This window comes from Notechis scutatus, chromosome 14 (assembly GCF_049901735.1).
Source record: "Notechis scutatus isolate UNSWTSFEM ecotype Mainland chromosome 14, rNotScu1.2, whole genome shotgun sequence".
NCBI lineage: Eukaryota > Metazoa > Chordata > Lepidosauria > Squamata > Elapidae > Notechis > Notechis scutatus.
The window spans coordinates 2,812,517-2,834,396 of record NC_142022.1 but is presented as its reverse complement, the minus strand read 5'-3'; the positions used below and the strand labels follow the sequence as shown (position 1 = coordinate 2,834,396).

The 21,880-nt window shown below is 52.0% G+C and overlaps 1 protein-coding gene across 3 annotated transcripts in view; it reads left to right on the top strand.

Moving 5' to 3' along the window:
- The window catches only part of SEMA4A (semaphorin 4A), a 65,456-nt gene extending 44,402 nt beyond the window's left edge, over positions 1-21,054 (top strand). For 2 of the 3 annotated variants that reach the window (XM_087943244.1, XM_087943243.1), the window contains 13 exons: positions 2,278-2,435; positions 4,737-4,799; positions 6,504-6,602; positions 8,269-8,380; positions 10,960-11,076; positions 12,152-12,291; positions 12,601-12,767; positions 12,990-13,140; positions 13,229-13,418; positions 14,464-14,579; positions 18,141-18,298; positions 19,519-19,637; positions 20,105-21,054. In XM_087943244.1, coding sequence (XP_087799370.1) covers positions 2,278-2,435; positions 4,737-4,799; positions 6,504-6,602; positions 8,269-8,380; positions 10,960-11,076; positions 12,152-12,291; positions 12,601-12,767; positions 12,990-13,140; positions 13,229-13,418; positions 14,464-14,579; positions 18,141-18,298; positions 19,519-19,637; positions 20,105-20,760 — 2,246 coding nt within the window. In that variant the 3' untranslated portion in view covers positions 20,761-21,054. The remainder of the gene's footprint in view (positions 1-2,277; positions 2,436-4,736; positions 4,800-6,503; positions 6,603-8,268; positions 8,381-10,959; positions 11,077-12,151; positions 12,292-12,600; positions 12,768-12,989; positions 13,141-13,228; positions 13,419-14,463; positions 14,580-18,140; positions 18,299-19,518; positions 19,638-20,104) is intronic. The other variant, XM_087943245.1, reaches the window with a different exon arrangement.
- The last annotated feature ends 826 nt before the right edge of the window (positions 21,055-21,880 follow it).

Below are 21,880 nucleotides of genomic sequence, written 5' to 3'. Positions count from 1 at the left end.
GTTGAGAGACAGCCCGTTAATTATAGGCACTCTCTGGCTTTAAAAGGACTTGTCAAGTCTGCGAGGCTTAATCGGCCTCGGCTTCCTTCCTGGGCTGGAGCTGGGAAGGGGTAATTCCCCTCATTTTCTTCTCCGTGGCTTCCTGCCCTTCAAGGCAAGAGGCAGGCAGGATCCTTCCTGCCCTTCTCTCTGACCAGAGGGTGACAGGCAGGAGGTGGGGAGTGGACAAGCGGGGTGACCCAAGTGGCACCAAAGTCACAAAAGTAGGCAAAGTCCCTTTAATTCCTCCAACTTGGCCCCCAGTGTCCAGTTATCATCGGCTGGAGAAAAAAAACTCTTCCAAGAACAGTCTTTAAAGGGAAGAAATTCAGTTCAAAATCAAAGTACATCTAAATTATAAATAAAAACCAACACAAACCACGCTGCATCAATCAACGAGACAGGGCAGGTTAAGGAATTGCAGACTTCAAAAGATAACAAAACACACACAGTTGGGAGGATGCCAGAACTCAGATAAGACTTGAGGAACAACGATAACACACGCTTTGCTTCCAGCCAGGTGCTGTGCGCAAACGCCCTGTTTAAATCCTGTTTTCCCAGCTGCAGCTAATGAAGGGAATCAGGACCCTTTCCTCTCCCGTAAGCCACGTTGCTCCCTTCTCCATTCCTCCCTGCGTGCCCTAGGATGAAGAGGGGGTGGGCTGGGGTCTTCCTCTGAATGCTCATCTGGCCTGTGCCCTTCCCCAGTTTCCTCCACAGCCACCGGAGCCCCACTCCCACTCCCTGTTAGCTGCTCGGCCTCCCCCTCAGAATTGGATTCCAACTTAGATCATTAGAGATGAGAACTCCAAGGTCCTTGACAGAGTTTGGATCATCAACAAGGTCTTGACTATTCAGCCTGTATTTTATTTTCTGATTTTTTTTGCCAATATGTAAGACAGAGCATTTATTTGTTGAGATTTGAAGTTGCCATTTGTTTGACCATTCTGATACATAGTCAAGGTCTTTTGGGAGGGTAGTAGTATTGTCTGTGGTGTTGAACAGCTTTACATCATCAGTGAAGAGAATGCAGTTGCTCTTAATATGATCACAGAGGTCATTTATGTAGAGTATGAAGAGAGTTGGTCCTAGAACCCTTGGGGGACACCACTGTTGACAGGTACAGAATTTGATAGGACGCTCCCAATTTTGACCATTTATTGCCTGTTTGCCAGGAATGCCTCTATCCAGTTATTCAGTTGTCCAGAGATACCATAAGATTTTAGTTTTAGGAGTAGTTTGTCGTGTACCACTGAATCAAAGGCTTTACAGAAGTCTATGTAGATTGCGTCTATTGCTTTGCCCTGGTCGAGTTGTGTCGTCCATATGTTTTTGCAGTGTAAGAGTTGCAGATTACAGGATAGTTTTTTCCTGAAACCAGATTGTTTATTAGAGAGTAGGTTGTTTGTCTCTAAGAGGAGGATGATGGATTGGTTAATAATTGATTCCATGACTTTACAGGTGACGCAGCATAAGGAGATTGGTCTGTAATTTTCAACTAGGCTGGGGTCTCCCTTTTTGAAGATGGGGATGACCGTGGCTTGTGACCATAGTTTTGGCAAGGAGCTGGTCCTGAAAGATTTTTCAAAGATTATGCTTAGAGGTTTGGCTATGGCAGTGGGTAGCTTTTTTAAGAAGTAGGCACATATTCCCTCCGGTCCAATAGATAGGGATGGTTTTAGATTGCGCAGTGTTTTTTCAACATTGTCTTCTGTAAAATCGGTATGTATTAGATCATTGTAGTTTTCTGTGGTTCGGCTAGGAAATACTGGGCTTGATCCCTTGCTGTTTACAAATACTGAGCCAAAGAATGTGTTAAAGATGTTGGCTTTGATGGTGTCGTCGTTGCAGTCTTTACCATTAGGTCCTTTCAGGGGTGGGATGGACCTTGAGTCTTTTAGTTTGTTGTTTACAAAATTGTACAAAGCGCGGGTGGAACTGGTGCGTATAAGCTTTTCCTCTTGTTTAATGTGATAATTGGTGCATTCAGTCTTTATCTGGTGGCATAAATTTTTGTATCGGCTTTTGAAGTTGGCAACGTGACCAGATCAGAGTGAGAGCAATCAACCTGTGGACCAGAAGTTGTGGGACCTTCATCCCTGGAAGCTTTCCAGAAGAGACTGCCCTCTGTCAGAAACGGTGTAGGGTCTCCTGCTTGGGCAGGGGATTGGGCTGGATGACCTCACAGGTCCCTCCCAGCTCTGTTAATCTGCATGTATGGATTCCTTTCTCCTCCAGGGGACCCCAGCCGCCAGGTTGGCACCTTCAGCCAGGAGGGGATCCTCAACTACGACACATTCCTGCTGAGTGCAGACGGTGAGACTCTCTACGTGGGAGGGAGGGACGCCATCCTTGCCCTCAATATCAGCAGCGCCCCCATCAGGCTGAAGGGGAAGGTGAGTGGAAGCGGTAGGTTTGGGGAGGGGGAGGCTCCTGGGGGGGGCATGCAAGCTGGGGGCGGGGAAGACTCCGTCTTCTGCTCGGAGTCTGTTTCCTCTTTGGAGAGTGGAGAGGCAGTTAAAGCCACCAGAGGTTGGGAGTTCTAGTCCCACCTTAGCCCTGAAAGCCAGCTGGGTGACCTTGGGCCAGTCACCAGGAGAGGGCGAGTTCTAGTCCTTTAGGCATGAAAGCTGGTTGGATGACCTTGAGCCAGCCCTTCTCTCTCTCTCTCTTCCTCTTCCTCTCTCTTCCTTTCTTTCTCTCTCTTCTTCTCTCTCTTTTTCTCTTTCTCCCTCTCTGTCTCTCTGTCTCTCTCTTCCTCTCTTTCTCCCTCTCTCTCCCCCTCTCTTCCTCTCTGTCTCTTCCTCTCTCTTTCCTCTCTCTCTCTCTTCCTCTCTCTCTCTTTCTCTTTCTCCCTCTCTCTCTCTCTGTCTCTCTCTCTCTCTCTTTCTCTTTCTCCCTCTCTCTCTCTTCCTCTCTCTCTCTCCCTCCCTCCCTCTCTCTTCCTCTTTCTCCCTCCCTCTCTCTCTCTCTCCTCTTCCTCTCTCTTCCTCTCTTTCTCTCTCTTTCTCCCTCTCTGTCTCTCTGTCTCTCTCTTCCTCTCTTTCTCTCTTTCTCCCCCTCTCTCCCCCCTCTCTCTTCCTCTCTGTCTCTTCCTCTCTCTTTCCTCTCTCTGTCTCTCTTCCTCTCTCTCTCTTTCTCTTTCTCTTTCTCCCTTTCTCTCTCTCTCTTCCTCTTCCTCTCTCTTCCTTTCTCTCTCTCTCTTCTCAGCAGGTCCACCCACGCCTGGTTTTTCTTCCGTTCTTTCCGAAACGGAAACATTTTTGTTCTGCTACCTTTGGGTTCTTCTTTGCTTTCAGAGCGGAGCGGCTGAGGCTTGGCTGACTTCCCGTTTTGGAAAGTGGCTAACAGCAGCCAAGCCTGCAAATCTCATTTGGTAGAGAAAAAATGACGTGCCCAGGAGGTGCTTGGGAACGTGCGGACTTCAACGCTCAGAAGAGCTGGCTGGGGAATTCTGGGAGTTGAAGTCCAGCTATCTTTAAAGAAGTTGCAGAGGTTGAGAAACCGGCGTGCAGCCGGCGGGCTTTCGTTCTAAATTTAAGCAACAAAAAAGCAGAGTCGGAAGGGGGCCTTGGAGGTCATCGAGACCCTAGAGCAGGGGTGTCCAACCTTGGCAACTTTAAGACTTGTGGACTTCAACTCCCAGAATTCCTCAGCCAGCAAAGCTGGCTGAGGAATTCTGGGAGTTGAAGTCCACAAGTCTTAAAGTTGCCAAGGTTGGACACCCCTGCCCTAGAGCATCCCGGACAAATGGATGTCCATCTTGAAAACCTCCGTGATGGAGCACCCACCACTTCAGAAGGAAAGCCAAAGTTGTGGGTGCTCCAAATCTTTTGGGGGAGATTAGGGACAAAGGAGCCGCAAACACTTGCCATTCTTTGTCTCTTGTCCAGCCAGTTTCTCCGGAGAATCGCCCCGTTTTTCCTGCAGCGGCTGCCTCGTTGAAGGGGAAGGAGGCTGAGTCAGTCCCAGTGATACTACTATCCGCGTGATACTACTATCCCAGTGATACTACTATCCCTTTTCTGAAGAAAAGGGGGTTGGGATGCACTCCCCAAGACCTAAAAGGAAAAGAAGAAGCCCTTTCTTTTCTTTCTGAGCAGGGGGTTGGACTGGAAGACCTCCAAGGGCCCTTCCAACTCTTGTTATTCCATTCAAGGCTTTCGGCCTCGCAGGATTCTGTCTGTGTAACCCAAAACGAACACGGAGCTAGTGTCCCATTCTTGTGCTTCTTCTCTAAGCTAACACTCAGCCCACTCTCCCTCTAGGCACCCTGAGAATATATCTGCTGAACAAAACTCCACATTGGCGACAGGAAGGGCACCTGGCCAGTAAACACTCACCTCCATGCAGTTGCCCATCCCAATGCAAGGGATTGTGGGGTCATTCAAAGATGATATCATGCACAGATTTTTAGTAGATATCAACATTTTGGCTAGATTTAAAAAAAAATGCAATAAAACACGAATGTTAAGAACTACGTTCAAATACCAATGTCTAGGCCAAGGTTGGACACCCCTGGTCTAGGCCATCTAACCCCTTGAAGTGCAGCATTGTTTATATTAAAAAAGAGACCTCGGATACTGGAGAAGTCCTCAGCCGTCTCGTAATTAAGTTGGTTGCTTGATGAGGAAGTGAAAGCCTGCTTTCTGTTTCCTTCCCTTTTTCTCATGTTCTGCTTCCTCCCCCCACTTCAGATCCCCTGGAGCCCCAGCCCGGAGAAAAGGAGGGAGTGCGTCTTCAAGAAGAAAAGCAACGAGGTGAGGGCAGAGGCGGCTCCAACTTCACCCGGGTCCTGGAATGACCTGTTTATTCGGGTTCACCTGGTAGATTGAGTTGTGGACTTACAAGCAGAGGTAGACCCTGCCCGTTACGGCCCTTAGGTCGTAAGTAGAGTTAGTCCCACGACATGGGACTGCAAGAGAGCCAACATTTGCATAGCTTGTGTTGTGGTTTGCCGGCAGCAGGTGCTGAGGTCTCGGAGAGCGAGGTCTCAGAGGAGGGGCCTGCGTGGGAGGCAGGGATGGGGCCAGGACCATCAGGGAGTGGAGGGCTGCCTTCGGAGATGGTGGAGGCTGGCAGCAGTGAGGAAGAGGCCCCCGAGGAGCCTGTGCCCAGTGCGTGTGCACGCAGGGCTGCTCGAAGAAAAAAGCAGCTGCAGCAGCACGGGTGACTCGGGAGTAAGGCTGCAAGGTGATGGCCCCTCCCTTAAGAGATAAAAGCCAGCTGAGAAAGCAGAGTTCTTTGCAGGAAGCAAAGAAGTTTTTGCACTCAAGCCTTGTGGATGTTCAGAGTATCTTGGTTGGTGTTTGGAGACTCTTTGTGTTTGAAATATTTCTTGGCAACTTAATCTAGTGTTCTTGGCAGCCTTGCACCACCTTGGCAAGGCTCGTTCTTATCAATTAGTTTGAAACAGCCTTTTAACCGGGAAGGAACGGAATTCGTAAAGAATCGTTAAAAGGTTTTGCTTTTATCTCTGTTTGGTGTTTGTTTACTTAGAACAAGGTTTGGGTCAGAACAGCTTAGCAAGGCAGATGTTAGATGCCCCGTTTTATACCTTTTCTTGCTGCGGTTCTTAAGTCACCCGGTTGTTAAGTGAATCCGCCTTGTCTTTGCCTGTCGGAAAGTCTCAAAAAGCGTGACCCAAGGGACACTGCATCTGTCATAACTACGAGTCAGTTGCCGTGTGTCCGAACATTGACCAGGTGTACTGCCATGGTTGTAATCGTGAAAAATGGTCCTGTCCCTTTTTTCAGCGCCCTTGTAACTTCAAACTGTCACTAAACGAATGGTTGTAAGTTGAGGATTACCTATATTTTACAGCAGCCCTTAAGCGAATGTGGCATCTGTTAGGTGCAAAATGTCACGGTTGTGTAAGTGAGCCTGTTGCTGTCTATGGTTGGCTGTGGCTGGAAGTGCCAACCTGCCGCTAAACTGTTTTAGGACAGAGGTCCTATGGGGGCCCCACCATCAGAATGTCAGATCTTGATAACAAACCCCCCCCCTTTTTAAGGTAGGTTGTAACTTTGAACAATTGCTAAGCCACCAGCTGTAAGTTGAGGACTTAATTGTAGACTGGTTTGTAACCCCCAACCCCCCCAAAAAAGCATTTAACATAGTATACACACCCCTCCCCTCCCCCGAATTGCTATCTAAGGGTGGGGATTTTGGGGGGGATCCTAGAGATGCTTAGAAAGAGTTGAAGACTCCCAAGAAAAAGTATTCAATAAATAAAAGGGAAGATAAATTCAGGAAATGATCAAACCAAAAAGTGAAAAGAAAAAAAAAAGTGAAAAAGTGAAATCTGATTTCCACCACCACCAACCCCCCATTTCGTGGCTCAGTTCTGCTTCTTAAGGACCGTTTCTCGTGTGTGGGTTGTGTGTGTGGGTTGTGTGTGTTCGCGCTGAGCAAAATTTAAACAGAAACTGACTTGCCCTCCCCTCCCGATTCTCCTTCCGCAGACCGAGTGCTTCAACTTCATCCGCATCCTGGTTCAGCTGAACAAGACCCACCTTTACACCTGTGGCACCTACGCCTTCAGCCCCACCTGCGCCTACATCGTGAGTCTTCCGGGAAGCAGCGGAATGGATCTTGCGGGGGCCGCCCCTGTTTACTCACAAGCCACTTTTATTGTTATTGTTATTTTCCCCCACGTATAAGTACACGACGGGCCCCGAGTGGAAGGCAGAGGGGTCGTTTTGGTGGCAAAGGAGGGGGTCCTCTCTTTCCCCACACATGGGAGACCCTTGAAATGCAAAAAAAAAAGGGGGGGGGGCAGTTGCTTGGCCTGGCATTCCTTCCAGTATTTACTAATTATAAGCCCAAGTTCATTGCATTCCTTGGCAGAGTTTGGAAGCAGGGTTAGTTCCAGGCCAGGAATGCATGCTTCTGTGGCCTACTTCTGGCCTTTTATTTATTTTTATTTCTTAGATTTTTATCCTGCCTTTATTACTTTATAAACAGCTCAAGGCAGCAAGCATGCCTAATATTATTTTCTATTTTCCCCACAACAACGACCCTGCGAGGTGGATTGGACTGAGAGACGGAGTGGCCCAAACATCACCCAGCCGGCTTTCTTGTCTCAAGCGGGACTAGAACTCGCTGGTGCCAGCATATGCATTCACCTCTGCAGTCAGCTGGCATGCCAAGGGTCACGGTGTGGGGGAGCCCGATTGAACTAACCTCGGGTTTGCCCAGTTCAATTGTCCCCCATGGATTTCACGGTCTCCCTTCTGTCCCGCTCGGGACGACAGTGTGGTAGCAACCTGTCATGCCTCTGTCGGAATCCGAGGGGAAGGCCGAGCAGCCGACAGGAAGTGGGAGTGGGGCTCTGTTGGCTGTGGAGGAAACTGGGGAAGGGCAAAGTCCAGCTGGGCAGAGCAAGGGGAGAGGGAATTCAGAGGAAGATCTAGGCCCACGGGTGGGATTCTACCGGTTTGCACCTATTCGCTAGAGCCGGTTGTTAACCTTCTAAGCAGTTCGGAGAACCGGTTGTTAGAAGAAATGACTGGGCTAATCCTGTAAGGAAGGCAGGAAGGAAACATTCTGGTGTTGCTTACAGAAACTGCCTCTCCGTTAGCCCTTATTACATTCTTGGCAGGACTAGACTTCCTGTCTCTGGAACTTCTCTGGAGTTTTTCCCCCCTCCTTTGCTGGTACTTTGCTTGTGTGGAGTGACCATTCAAAGTTACAATGGCACTGAAAAAAGTGACTTATGACCCTTTTTCACACTTACGACTGTTGCAGCATCCCCACAGTCACAAGAGGCCAGGCGAGGAGATGCGTGCCTCGATGGGAGTGATACTGAGTTGGGCACGCCCAGCCAATAACATGACCACCCAGTCACATGACTACCAAACCACGCCCACCACCTAAGCCACGCCCACAGAACCAGTTGTTAAAATTTTTGAATTCCCCCCCCCCATCTAGGCCCACCCGCTCTTCATCCTAGAGCATGCAGGGAGGAACGGAGTAGGGAGCAGCGTGGGTTACGTGGCTTACAGGGGAGGAAAGGGCCCTGATTCCCTTCCTTAGCTGCAGCTGGGAAAACCTGTGTTTAAAAAGGGAAGTTGCGTGCCGCCAGCTGTTGGGAGCAAATTGTGGGTTATTTTTTATTGTCGAGGCATTGTGGGGGTGGGGCGCTGTGGAAGGCAGGGAGGGCCTGCCCTGCCTGTTCCTTGGGGGAGATATTTCCCTTCACTCCCCCATCTTTTCTTGCCTTGCCAGGACGTGGAGAATTTCACGCTGGTGGCCGATGCCAAAGGGCAGCCCCTCCTGCAGGAAGGCAAAGGGCTCTGCCCCTTCGACCCGCGACACCAGAACACGGCGCTCATTGTGGGTGAGCAGAGGGGGGCACCTGGGGGGGAGCCGGGGGGGGTGGGGGAGGCCCTGGGGAGATGTTGAGACTTTGGAAAAAGTTCAGAGAAGAGCAACGAAGAGGATCGAAGGCCTGGAGACTCAAAATGTATGAAGCACGGCTGCAGGTTTGGGGTCTGGTTAGTCCAGAGAAAAGAAGAATTAGGAGCGATATAGCACTAGCCCTTAGGCTTATATACCGCTTTATAGTGCTTTCCAGCCCTCTCTAGCCGGTTTACAGAGCCAGCCTCTCGCCCCCCACAACAATCTGGCGCCTCATTTTACCCACCTCGGAAGGACGGGAGGCCGAGTCGACCTGGAGCCTGAATGGGATTCGATCTGCCGAATTGCAGTGGGGGGGCTAGCTTGCAGTACTGCACTCTAACCACTGCACCACCGAGGCTCCTTATGATATGATAGCGGCCTTCCCAGTATTTGAGGGGCTGCCCCAAAGAACTGGGGGCGTCCAATTGTTCTCCAAAGCACCAGAGGGCAGGACAAGAAACCGTGGATGGAAACTAACCCCAAAGAGAAGCCACCTGGAATGAAGGAGAAACGTTAACAGTGAAGGCAATTAGCCAGTGGAACCGCTTGCCACCAGAAGTTGTGGGCGCCCCATCCCTGGAGGTCTTCAAGAAGAGATTGGACGACCCTTTGTCTGGAATGGTGGAGGGTCTCCTGCTTGGAAACTAATCCAGGAGAGACCCGACCTAGAACTAAGGAGGAATTTCCTGTCAGTGGGGACAATTAGCCAGTGGAACCTCTTGCCACCAGATGTTGCAGCAGCTCCAGCACTGGAGGTTTTAAAGAAGAGACTGAACTGCCATTTCTCTGAAATTAGTATAGGTTTTTCCTGCTTGAGCAGGGGGCTGGACTAGAAGACCTCCCAGGTCCCTTCCAGATTTCTATTCTGATTCTCACACCTCGCAGCCCGTTTTTTTTCCGAAAGACGCACGGATCCTTTCACACAGCTTCCCTGACCCCTTGCCCGACATCAGTTCTTGATCTCTCGGATCCCAAGGCTCTACAGTGCTGGGGATTCTGGGGGGTGTAGTCCAGCCCAGGAGGATGGGCAGGCTGTCATTTCAGAAGCTGGCCTGGCCGGGGGGCGGGGCGGGGGGGGGGGGTAGCATCCACATAGGGGGGTCTGTGCCGTAGAGCAGGGGTCTCCAACCTTGGTGACTTTAAGCCTGGTGGACTTCAACTCCCAGAATTCCCCAGCCAGCAAAGCTGGGGATGAGGGGGCCAAAGAGGAGGAGAAGACAGAAGACGGGAGTTCCTGCCATCAGGCTCAGGGTCCTAAGATGGAGCCTGCTTCCTTGGTTTGGAGACCCTCCCTCTATTCATGCCCCACGTGTTTATAGAATAATTGAATAACAGAGTTGGAAGGGACCTTTTGGGGGTCTTCTAGTCCACCACCCCCTACTCAAGCAGGAGACCTTGTTGCATCTCGGATAAATGGCTGTCCAGTCTCTTCTTAAAAGCCTCCAGTGATGGAGCATTCACAACTTCTGGTGGCAAGCAGTTCCACTGGTTAATTGTTCCCAATGTTAGGAAATTTCTCCTTAGCTCCACGTTGCTTCCCTCCTGGATTAATTTCCATCCTTGTTGCTTCTTGTCCTGCCCTCTGGTGCTTTGGAAAATAGGTTGGACCCCACCCCCCTTTCTTTGGGGCAGCCCCTCAAATACTGGAACACCGCTATCCTGTCGCCCCTGATCCTTCTTTTCATTAAACTAGACATACCCAATTCAGCAACCATTCTTCCTATGTTTTAGTCTCCAGTCCCCTAAACCCCTCTTGGAATAGCTTCTATCAGCTGCTACTCTATTTTTTTTTTCTTACTGTTATTTATAATTCTTTTTTTGCTCCCCAATTTTTTTTTAAAATAGTTAAACAATAATTTCATCTTTCATTCGACTGGGTGCATGTATCTTGTGCTAACAATCATAATTCATATTTTTAACCAATATAACAATACTGACATTTTCTTTGTAAATCATAAATCATTTTCTCTTATATATTTGTTATCTTGATAACCACCTTAACTAATTTTTTTTATATATCCATCTACTCAATTGTAACTTTTTTTATTTTCTAACCATCGATAAAACAAATCCCATATCATATAATATTCAGTTTCTTCTTTTTCTTTAATTTCCAGGGTTAGTCGATTCATCTCTGCCCATTCAAATATTTTCTCAAATCGCTTTTTCCCTCCGCTGGTGTTTTATCATTTTTCCAATTCCGCGCAAATACAATCCTAGCTGCTGGTTATTTATAATTCTTTATTGTCCGTTTAACGGGCTTCTGCGTACGCTTTCTCTCAGCAGCCTATAATCATGGGCTTCATTTTCAAGTTTTGACATTTTATTTATTCATTTGTTAAGTTTATACGCCCTGCCCTCTCACTTTTGAGCGGCCCTGGAGGAGAGTTTATCCTGCACAAAACGGGGTTTTGTTTTCGTGCCTCCCATGAAGCTTTGCGGTGATGAAAAGCAGACAGGGAGGATTGCAGGGGGGGGCCCCACCTCACGTTCTGCTTTCTCTCCCCCCCCCCCCAGATGGAGAGCTCTACACGGGCACCATGAATAACTTCCAGGGCAACGAGCCGGTCATCTCTCGGACCCTGGGCAGCCGGACTGTTCTGAAGACGGACGGCTTCCTCACCTGGCTGCACGGTGAGGGCAGACACGGGAGGGGGAGGGGGGGGAGCAGGCAGAGGGGGAAGGGTCTTAGCCCCTCCCACGGTCGCCTCCATCGTTTGGGGACTGGCTGTCGTCTTGGCAACCGAGACCTGGTGGGTACCAGGAGAAACGCATCTCCTAAGCAACGGATGCTTCTGTTGGGGGCCCAAGCCCCCCCGTGAGTGTGTGGGTGTGTGTGTGTCTGTCTGTCTCTCTCTCTCTCTCTGTGCATAGATTCTCAACCATCCAGGTCATGGTTGTCCCTTTTTTCCAAAAGGCAGCTGGACTTTCTTGGTTTTCTTTTTCCTTGCAACTATTTCACTTCTTTTATCCGAGAAGCTGCTTCAGTTTTGAAGAACTGAAAACAAAACAAAAAAACCTAGAGAAAGCAAGGAAGTCCAGTTGCCTTTTGGAAAAAGCCACTTTTGCTATGGAGTCGGACTCTGAGGGGGAGGCCGAGCAGCTGACAGGGAGTGGGAGTGGGGCTCTGGTGGCTGTGGAGGAAACTGGGGAAGGGCACAGAAGGGCTGGGCCTTCAGAGGAAGACCCAGCTCCAAACCCTCTTCATCCTAGGGCACGCAGGGAGGAACGGAGAAGGGAGCAACGTGGCTTACGGGAGAGGAAAGGGCCCTGATTCCCTTCATTAGCTGCCGCTGGGAAAACAGGATTTAAACAGGGCGTTTGCGCACAGCACCTGGCTGGAAGCAAAGCGTGTGTTATCGTTGTTCGTCGAGTCTTATCTGAGTTCTGGCGTCCTCCCAACTGTGTGTGTTTTGTTATCTTTTGAAGTCTGCAATTCCTTGTCCTACCCTGTCTCGTTGATTGCTGCAGTGTGGTTTGTGTTGGTTTTTTTCCAGCCGATGATAACTGGACACTGGGGACCAAGTTGGAGGAATTAAAGGGACTTTGCCTACTTTTGTGACTTTGTTGCTGTTGTGCCACACCCCTTTGGGTCTTCACACTGTGGGTGTGCGTGTGTGTGTGTGAGAGAGAGAGAGAGTGTGTGTCAGTCGCTCTGTGTCTGTGTGAGAAGGGATGGAGGAGAAGCTGACTGTTGTTGTTTGCACAGACGATGCTGTGTTCGTGGCCTCGTTCAACGTCCCGGGGCCCCCGGAGGAGGAAAAGATCTATTTCTTCTTTGAAGAGACAGCGAAGGAATTTGACTTCTTTGAGAAACTGACCGTGTCCCGTGTCGCCCGGGTGTGCAAGGTGAGAGGCTCCCCCCTGTCCTCCATTCGAGCCGAGGCTCAGCCGGGCACCTGGGCCGAGAAGGCTGAGGCTGGAGAGACCAAGACCTTCGTTAGGGCAAGCACGGAGTCCTGCCGTTTGCAAGGCGGAGAAACAGCGTCGCCCTGCGGACTCAGGTCCGGCCTTAACCGTCGTATCTTCCGCTCAAACCAGTCAAGTCTAGTGGTGGCCTCCAGGAGGGGCTAAGGAGAAGTCCACAGCCCCCCAAAACAGGCCACCCAATTGCTGCCGGGAACCGTGGGCCCAGCCTGAGAGGGTCTTTCTCCGCAGAACGACGTTGGCGGGGACAAGGTCCTCCAGAAGAAGTGGACCACCTTCCTGAAGGCCCAGCTCTCGTGCAGCCAGGCGGGGCTCTTCCCCCACACCGTCCTCCAGCACGTCTTCGCTCTCCCGCAGCCGGGCGGCGCTCCTCTTTACGGGGTCTTCGCTTCTCAGTGGTAAGAGGCGGGCGGTTTGCACGGGTGGGGGGAGGTGAGGCGGCCCCGGCAGCCACGGGGGAGTCTGCAAGCCTGCCCCTAAGGCCGGGGTCAGTCTCCAACCGGGGCAGCTGGACGACTTGCCGGCTGAGGAACCCCAGGGGTTGAGGCATGTGCAGAGGGCTTTTGGGATGGCTGAGGTGCAGCTGGCCTGTCCGTTCGCCCCCATCCATCCCCCCGCAGGCAGACTGGGAGCTCCGGCAGCTCAGCCGTCTGCGCCTTCAGCCTGGACGCCATCGAGAAGGCCTTTGCCGGCAAGTACAAGGAGCTGAACAAGGACTGCTCCCGATGGATGACCTACAGTGGCCCCGCCATGGACCCCCGGCCTGGCAGCGTGAGTGTCCCCCCCTCTGGAGGGGAGGGTGCGGGGGTGCCCTGGGTCTCGCCTCCTGACCGTTGTCCCCCCCCCCGCTTCCCTCCAGTGTTCGGTGGGCCCCTCGTCCGACAAAGCCCTGACCTTCATGAAGGACCATTTCTTGATGGATGAGAAGGTGGCCCCCATCCACAACCAGCCCCTTCTGGTGAAGGAGGACGTGAAGTACACCCGCATTGCGGTGCACCAAGCCCAGGCGGCCTGCGGGGCGGCCTGCACCGTCCTGTTCCTGGGCACAGGTAGGGCGGGCTCCCTCCCCCCGGAAGGACAGAGTTGGAGGGGGGACCAGGGGTGTCAGGCTGGATTTCTCGGAGGGCCGGATTAGCACTGCCATGGGTCGAGGGGAGGGGGAGGAGGCGGGACAGGCGCCCCCTCGCCCTCCCTCTCTTTGGGCTGGCAGGGCGCTGCAGGAGGACACCCAGGCTGAGAACGGGGCCGGTCCTTTGCTATTTCCAGGCCAGACCTAAACCCGTTGCAGGCCGGCTGTGGCCTGTTGGCCTTGATTTTGGGCCCCCCTGCCCTAGAGCATTCCAGACAGGTGGCTGTCCAGCCTCTTCTTAAAAACCTCCAGTGTTGCCCCCCCACAACTTTGGGTGGCAAGCAGTTCCACTGGCTAATTGTTCCCACCATTAGGAAGTTTCTCCTTCGTTTCAGGTTCCTTCTCTCCTTGCTTAGTTTCCATCCGTTGCTTCTTGTCCTCCCTTCAGGGGCTTTGCAGAAGACACCCCCCTCCCCTCCCTCCTCCTTTGTGGGAGCCCCTCAGATATTGGGAGGTTGCTGGTCCTACCCTGGTCCAAGGCTGAAGCTTGGTTCGAGTCCTGCCCCTTTGGGGGGAGGGGGGAAGAGCTCAGGGTTGGGGGGTTTCTTGCACCTTTTTTTTTTTTTTAAAAGCTGAAAATTCAAAATAAGAACAAACAAAATTGTAAAAGCAGGAAAAAGAAAGCTAAAGTAAGAAAGGGATATCTCTGCCAGGCTAGGGGGCCGTTCGTAAAACGGGCCAAAACTCACATAACAACTACCTTGTTTATCAACAGAAATGTTGGGCTCAATTGTGCTCGCAAGTCGAGGACTAACTTTTGTTTGGCAAACTGTTGTGGGAAAAGACTATTTACTTAATCCTCCTTCGCTCGGCATTCAGCCCTGCCTTGTTTTTGAGAAGTTCATCCCTCCCCCCCGGGGTGCTGCCTTGTTTTTCCAAATCTGACCCAAATCATCGGGTTGGGGAGGCTGAGTAGGAGCCCCCTCCTCTGACGGGCAGCCCCCCATCTCTGCTTCTCCCTGCAGACCGAGGCTCCCTGCACAAGGCGGTGGTGGTCGGACGCAAAGCCCACATCATTGAGGAGGTGCAGCTGTTTGAGAGGCCGGAACCCGTCCAGAACCTGCTGCTTGTTCCCGAGAAGGTGGGCCTTGGGTGGGCATTCATCATCAGCCGGGGAGGGGGTGTTTTTAATTGGAGGGGAGAGGGACCTCTGCCAGGACCCCGGATGTTTTATATTTTCATAGATATTTTATGTCTTGTTTTTGTCAATTTTTTATGGATTAATGCTGTATTCTGTTATGCTATATGAAATATACTGTATATATGTAACCAGTGAGATGGCATTGCTGACAGCTATGTGTGCACAAACACACACACACACACTTATGACATGATCAAATTTGGGTGCTTGTAATTGCAGCTGTTTGCAGCATCCTGCAATCACGTGAACTTGATTATTATTATTATTATTATTTTTTGCTGGAAACTAGTTTTAATTTCTGATTTCTGACAAAAAAAAAAAAGCCCATTGTGGAGAATGAATTCTCTAAATCAGGGGTCCCCAACCACCGGTCCGCGGACCGGTACCGGTCCGCGGAACAAGTCCTACCAGGCCGCTGGTTGCTGGGCACCGCCATCTTTTTGGTAAAAAGTGCTTCCGGTGAGCTTTTCCGGCTAGAAAGCTCACCGGAAGCACTTTTTCATCAAAAAGATGGCGGCGCTGCGCTTCGATGAGCTTTTCCGGGTAGAAATGGCTTTTCTACCGGAAAAGCTCACGAAAGCATGCCGCTCATCTTTTGATGAAAAAGTGCTTCCGGTGAGGTCACCGGAAGCACTTTTTCATCAAAAAGATGGCGGCGTCCAGCTGATGCCAGCACCGGGCCGCGGCGCCCAGCTGATGCCGGTACCGGGCCGCGGCGTAAAAAAGGTTGGGGATCACTGCCTAAATGACTCTGGTGTTTGCTTCACAGCAGTGTTGGCTTAACAAATCCATCGCAAAAAAAAAAAAAGGCTATAAAATCTGGAGCTGTCGCATGAGATGACCTGCTTCACAATTGGCCCAACTATGACCGACTGTAATTCCAGGTTCAGGTCACGGTTGTAAGTCGAGGACTCCCCGTATTTCCTCTGGAATGCCACATCTGGAATGGAAACCACCTCCAGATTCACTTGCAGGAAGCACGGCCTGGAGGAAGCACAGCATGCTCCGGAGGGGAGACGGAATATTTGGGATTTCTCTGCAATGTGTCGACGAAGGCTCACTCATCCAGGCCAAAGGGGGGTCAGGCTGGACTTCTTTGAGGCCTGGATCAGCATTTGTAGTTCTCCGCTGTGGGCCAGCCGGGGGGCGGAAGGTGGGGAGGAGACGGGGCAGACGCCTCCTGCAGCACCATGACGGCCAAAATGCGGTGCGGGGGCTCATGCGCAGCTCCCCTAACACCCCATTTTTGGCCTGGATGGCCTTCTGCAGCCAAAATGGGGCTGGAAACCCCCACCCCCCACCCCCCACCCCCACACACACACTGTTTTTGCTAGCAGAGGCACTGCGGGCTGATCTTCTGCTATTTCCAGGCTTAAATCTAGGCCTCCGAGCCTTGAGTTTCATGCCCCTGGTCTAAAGGCCGATTCATGGCAACGGGGCCAAACTTTTGTCCCTCGGAGACATTTCGTTGCTCATCCAACCCACTTCCTGACCTGGAGCAAAATTAAGAGTCTTGGAACGTGCCCAGTCTTGCCACGCCAACTTTGGGGGGTTTCTCCCCAAAATGGGTTGAAAAAACCACCCAGGCCAAAGAGGTCTCTGACCGATGGAGCCGCGTGGATGAGCAACGGTGAGGGAAGGGTCGGTCCAGGTGCCATGGATCGGCCGTGAGCCCCATTTCTCTGCAGGGTTTCCCTCCGGCTTGCATCTCCCGTCCTTCCTGTTGCTCCTCGCGCTTTCCCGGAGGAACTGGGGGCGGCTTCTTCGCCTCAGTCGTGAGCCTTTGGAAGAGAGGATCTTAAAAAAAACCTTTTTGCCTGCCCCTCGGCCTTCGGAGCTCTGGGCTGAGCGGCTGCGCCCCGATTCCTTCCCTCGCCTTCCCCTTGGCTTCCTCGGCCCCTTCCGAGCTCCCGCTTTCCCCACCCCGGCGGCCTCGCTGGTGGGGATTGTTTCTTGGTCTTCCGAGGGGAAGTCTCCCTCCCTGAAATTTCAGCCATGAGAGGGCTGGGCTGACTGGGAGGTTTCCTAGCCGCCCCCCCAGCTCAGATGGAGCCCTGCAGGTGGGATGCAGCCCACACAGGCAGCCTCACAGCAGCAGTTGTGGATGTGAGTTTCCTACACACCAGTCTGGAAGAAAAGGCCCCGACTGCCACCAACCCGGGACAAAATGGCGCCTTTTTTTCAGAAAGGGGAGAGTTGAAAACAGCTGGTGCATTGCATCCGTTCTCTTTCATTTTGTTTTTCTCGTTTAAAGATAAAGGTTCCCCTCGCACATCATACATGCTAACCATTCCTGGCTCTAGGGGCGGTGCTCCTCTCCGTTACAAAGGCGAAGACCCAGCTCTGTCCGAAGATGTCACCGTGGCCATGTGGCTGGCAGGACTAAACACTGAAGGCGCACGGAACACTGTTCCTTTCCCACCAAAGGGGTCCCTATTTTCTACTTGTATTTTTTACCTGCTTTCGAACTGCCAGGTTGGCAGAAGCTGCTGGGACAAGTAATGGGAGCTCACTCTGTTAGGCGGTGCTAGGGATTCGAACCGCCGAACGGGCAACCTTTCTGATCGACAAGCTCAGTGTCTTAGCCACTGAGTCACCATGTTCCTTCAGTTGGAACTTTGGCAGGCACTAATTTTTGTGGAAACAGAGATTTGATTTATTGGCTTTTATCAATTCCATTGATCAATTTATACAACTCGACCAGGGCAAAGCAATAGACGCAATCTACATAGACTTCTGTCAAGCCTTCGATTCAGTGGTACATGACAAACTACTCCTAAAACTAAAAACTTATGGTATCTCTGGACATCTACATAACTGGATAGAAGGATTCCTGTCAAACAGGCAACAAATGGTCAAAATTAGGAGCGTCCTATCAAATCCAGTACCTGTCAATAGTGGTGTCCCCCAAGGCAGTGTTCTAGGACCAACTCTCTTCATACTCTACATAAACGACTTCTGTGATCATATTAAGAGCAATTGCGTTCTTTTTGCTGACGATGTAAAGCTGTTCAATACCACAGACAATACTACTACCCTCCCAAAAGATCTTGACTATGTATCAGAGTGGTCAAACAAATGGCAACTTCAAATCTCAACAAATAAATGCTCTGTTTTACATTCGCAACCTTCTGTCAAGCAAATCCAATGGGGATCCTGGATTCACTTAACAATCGTGTCACTAATTTAACAATTGCAGTGATTCACTTAACGGTGGCTAACAAAGGTTGTAAAACGGGGCAAACTCACTTAACAACTACCTTAACTTAGTAACAGAAATTTGGGGCTCAGTTGTGATGGTAAGGAGAACCTGTTCATTTAAATGTACCTGAATTTCATGAGATAATAAAACGGTGGCTAATTTTCTCTCTTCGATGAACCTTGAAGCGGATAATTATAATGAACGAGATGAAGTTTCCTAAACTGAGGAAATTTTGTCCAGAATTGGCTTTTCCTTTTCCGGAAGAATGCGGTGCCAAAGACCCCTTCCTCTTTTCCTAGGGCATCCTCTACGTGGGCTACTCCGAAGGGATCTTAGAAGTCCTACTGGCCAACTGCAGTGTGTATGCCACCTGTGCCAGCTGCCTGTTGGCACGCGATCCGTACTGCGCCTGGGACGGGCGCTTGTGCCGGGCGGTTGGGGAGGACCCCAGAAACAGGTGAGCAAGAGTGGGAGGGAAGAGAGGGGTGTGTGTGTGTTCGTTTCACAGCAGGGGTCTCCAACCTTGGCCAGCGTACGACTTGTGGACTTCAACTCCCAGAATTCCTCAGCCAGCATGGTTGGAGACCCCTTTTTCTACAGGATTCCCACGGTTTGTGTTGGTTTTGGATCCACTGGATTTCCCTGACCTTGAACCTACTGGGCAGCGGAGATCATTACTTTATATGTTTCCTTATGTGTCTAATTTAGAAACCGCCCATCTGCCTCGTAGAGAGGCTCTGGGTGGGGATCAGAGGCAGGCTGGCTTGGCCCAAAAGACAGTTTTGTGCAACCAGCCTGCGTTTACAGTCACGTGGCCGCAATTTATAATGTTTTACCCCCCCTGGAAACTGGCATTCATTTCTGGTTTCAGGCAAAAGAAACCAGACAATGGACTCCACACACACACAAAAAAAATTGGGTGCAGCCACGCGGTGACCTGCTTAATGGCTGTAATTGTGGGTTCAGTGACAGTTGTAAGTCGAGGACTTGCCTCTGGAAGTTGTGGGTTGTTCCATCGCGGGAGGTTTTCAAGGCAACCATTTGTCCGAAATGATATAGGGTTTCCTGCTTGAGCAGGGGGGGTTGGACTAGATGACCTCCAAGGTCCCTTCCGTGCTATATTCAATATTTTAATGCTATCTGTACTTTGTGGGGATAACAAGACGGTTGGGTGGGTGCAATCTGCAAATGGCTTGGAGGTTGCCTCTGTGCCAGGATATGGAGCAAGCTATAGGGCAGGTTGTCCATTGAGCGGCTCGCTGTGTGACTGCCCAAGTGTTGCCTGCTGACAATTAGCGGTTGTGCGGAGGAGGCCTCGCTGTGACACACTTCTTTTCCTTCCTTCCTTCCTCCCTTCCTCCCTCCTTCCTTCCCCTTCCTTCCTTCCTTCCTTCCTTCCTTCCTTCCTTCCTTCCTTCCTTCCTCCCTCCCTCCCTCCCCCTCCCTTCCTTCCTTCCTTCCTTCCTTCCTTCCTTCCCCTTCTCCCTCCCTCCCTCCCTCCCTCCCTCCCTTCCTTCCTTCCTTCCTTCCTTCCTTCCTTCCTTCCTTCCTTCCTTCCTTCCTCCCTCCCTCCCTCCCCCTCCCTCCCTCCCTCCCTCCCTCACTCACTCACTCCCTTCCTCCCTCCCTCCCTCCCTTTCTTTCTTCCCTCCCTCCCTTCTCTTTCCTTCTTTCCAGGACGGAGTGGCTGCAGGATGTGGAGCAGGGGAAGGCCGAGGCTGTGTGCCAGCGCCACAGCGGGAAGGGACGAGCCATGCCAAGGTCGAAGAACGACTCTGATGGAGTCTCACTGAAAGGTAGAGTACCACCACCAGCAGCAGCAGCTGAGGAATGGTCTTTAGCTCACGTTGGGCCCGTCGGCCTTGTGCATCAAGGCTGCCCCAGCGGGTGCCACGAGGCCCTGGCACACCTCCTCCCCCTGGGCAGAAGAGGGAGGGCTGGGCCAGGGAGGAGGGTTTGGCCCCAGGGTCAGAGTGGCCAGAGTTAGGTTTTGGCCCTTGTTTTCTCTTTCGCTCTCCAAAGGAAGGAGTTTGTCTGTCACTCTCTTTGTGTGAGTTGCCTTGGCACCTGGCTGTTGTGCCCAAAGGGATGGGAGCTGGACTCCCCCTCTGCCTCTTGGGCGGAACCTTTGGGTCAATCTCTCTGGCTGTAGAGCCACAAGGAACCTTTTTTTGAAAGTTGTAAGCGTTCCGTGGAGCAAGGAGCTGTTTTCGTCCCTCGGGGAGCAGAATTACACCTTCATCCTTGCTTTCCTTCCTTGCAGTGTTGACCAGCCCGTTCAACTCCATGGTGCAGCTGCCCTGCCCGCAGGTCTCTGCCCTGGCCAACTACTCCTGGACCTACCCGGAGGGCAGCTTACCATCCCAGGAGGGGCTGACCCTCCGAGACCACACCGGCCTGCTTGTCTTTGTGCACAGCCGCACGCTGGGCGAATACGCCTGCTGGGCCAGCGAGAACGGCTACCGGCACCGGGTGGCCTGGTACGACGTGCGCAGCGACCTCCCCGTGGACGGCGCCGGCAGCGGCAAAGGCAGCCTGGAGCACCAGGCGGTGCCCGTGGGCGAATGGCGCTCTTACTGGGTCCAGTTTGTGACCGTGACAGTCCTGCTGTCCATGACCTTGGCGGTGGCCGTGGCGCTGGGCTTCTTCTCCTACCACGACAAGCTGAAGGCCAAAACCAAAGTGCAGGGTTGCAGCGTTCCCGAGTCCAGCAGGGCTCCGGTGCAGGAGAAGGCCCCCCTCAACGGCAGCCAGAGCCCCCCAGGAGGCAGGGGCTACCAGTCACAGGACGCCGCCGAGGGGACCAAATCCTGCTGTGTCCAGGTGGAAGGTGGGAGCCGAGCCGTGGATACGGACAACAACCGCCTGAACTGCCCCTTGATGAACGGGGAGGACACCCGAACTGGGGAGGCCATTTAGCCCGCAGAACTTGGTGGACTCTCGGGCGGGCACGCAAGACGCCTTGTGCGATTGTAGCGCGGCTCCCAAACACGGTTGGGTCTTGCCTCTGGGGTCCATTTCTAAACATCGTTCGTTCTCGGTTGTGTTTTGTACGAGGCCACCCCAGCTGCAAAACTGACCCTGGAGATCCAGACGGCTTCCTTCTTCCTTTCCTTTCCTTTCCTTTCCTTTCCTTTCCTTTCCTTTCCTTTCCTTTCCTTTCCTTTCCTTTCCTTTCCTTTCCTTTCCTTTCCTTTCCTTCCCCACTTCCTTTGTTTCTGTCTTCTCCTGCATAGCAGCAGGCAGGAGCTCCACCTGCTTCCTCACAGCCCAGCCTGCAAATATTGGCAGAGGAAGAACAAGGCTGGCCTTTGGAGCGTTCTCGTTTGGGGAGCTCCCAGGGGACACCGGGGGGAGGGGGAGGTTTGGGGTTGGGCGCCTTCTTAGAGAGACAACTGGCTGCTCAGGTGGGCGACTGGCCCCTCTGCCGACCTCCAGCAACCGTGATGCATTTGCTTTCCTGAAGTAACGTTGGTCAGATCTGGTCGACTTTGAAGATGGCTAGATTTCAACTCCCAGAATTCCCCAGCCGGCTTTGGGAGTCGAAGTCCGGCCATCTTCCAGGTGCTGAGGTGTTGAGAAGCGCAGTTCTTGGGGGTAATTTTAGCCACTGCACGCAATTGTGAGAACCACTAGAAGTCTGTTTCGACTGCAGCAAGGACCAGCCCCATTTGTCACCACGTCTTCTCCCGGCTACTTCAGTTTTGTCCTCCGTCTCTCTCTGTCACGTTCTGCCTTCGGTTTTGGGGCCAAAGAAGCAGCTATGCAGGGTCCTAAGCGATCCCCCCCATCCCCCGTTCCCTTCCCCCCCTCCCTCCAGCTTCCTCCTGCCCTCGAAGTGCCACGTGGCCCCCTCTGGCCTCTCACACTGCATTCACACATGACCTTGGCGGCCGCCAAGATCAGAGCCTTGACGTTTCCCAAGGTGAAAGCTGGTTTTCCCAAAGCCTCTGTGATGTTGCTGCGTTTTTTCTGTCCCTCTGCAACCCCCCCAGCCGTGTTTTTATCGTTTTAGGAATCCAGTTTTTAAAAGGTTTTT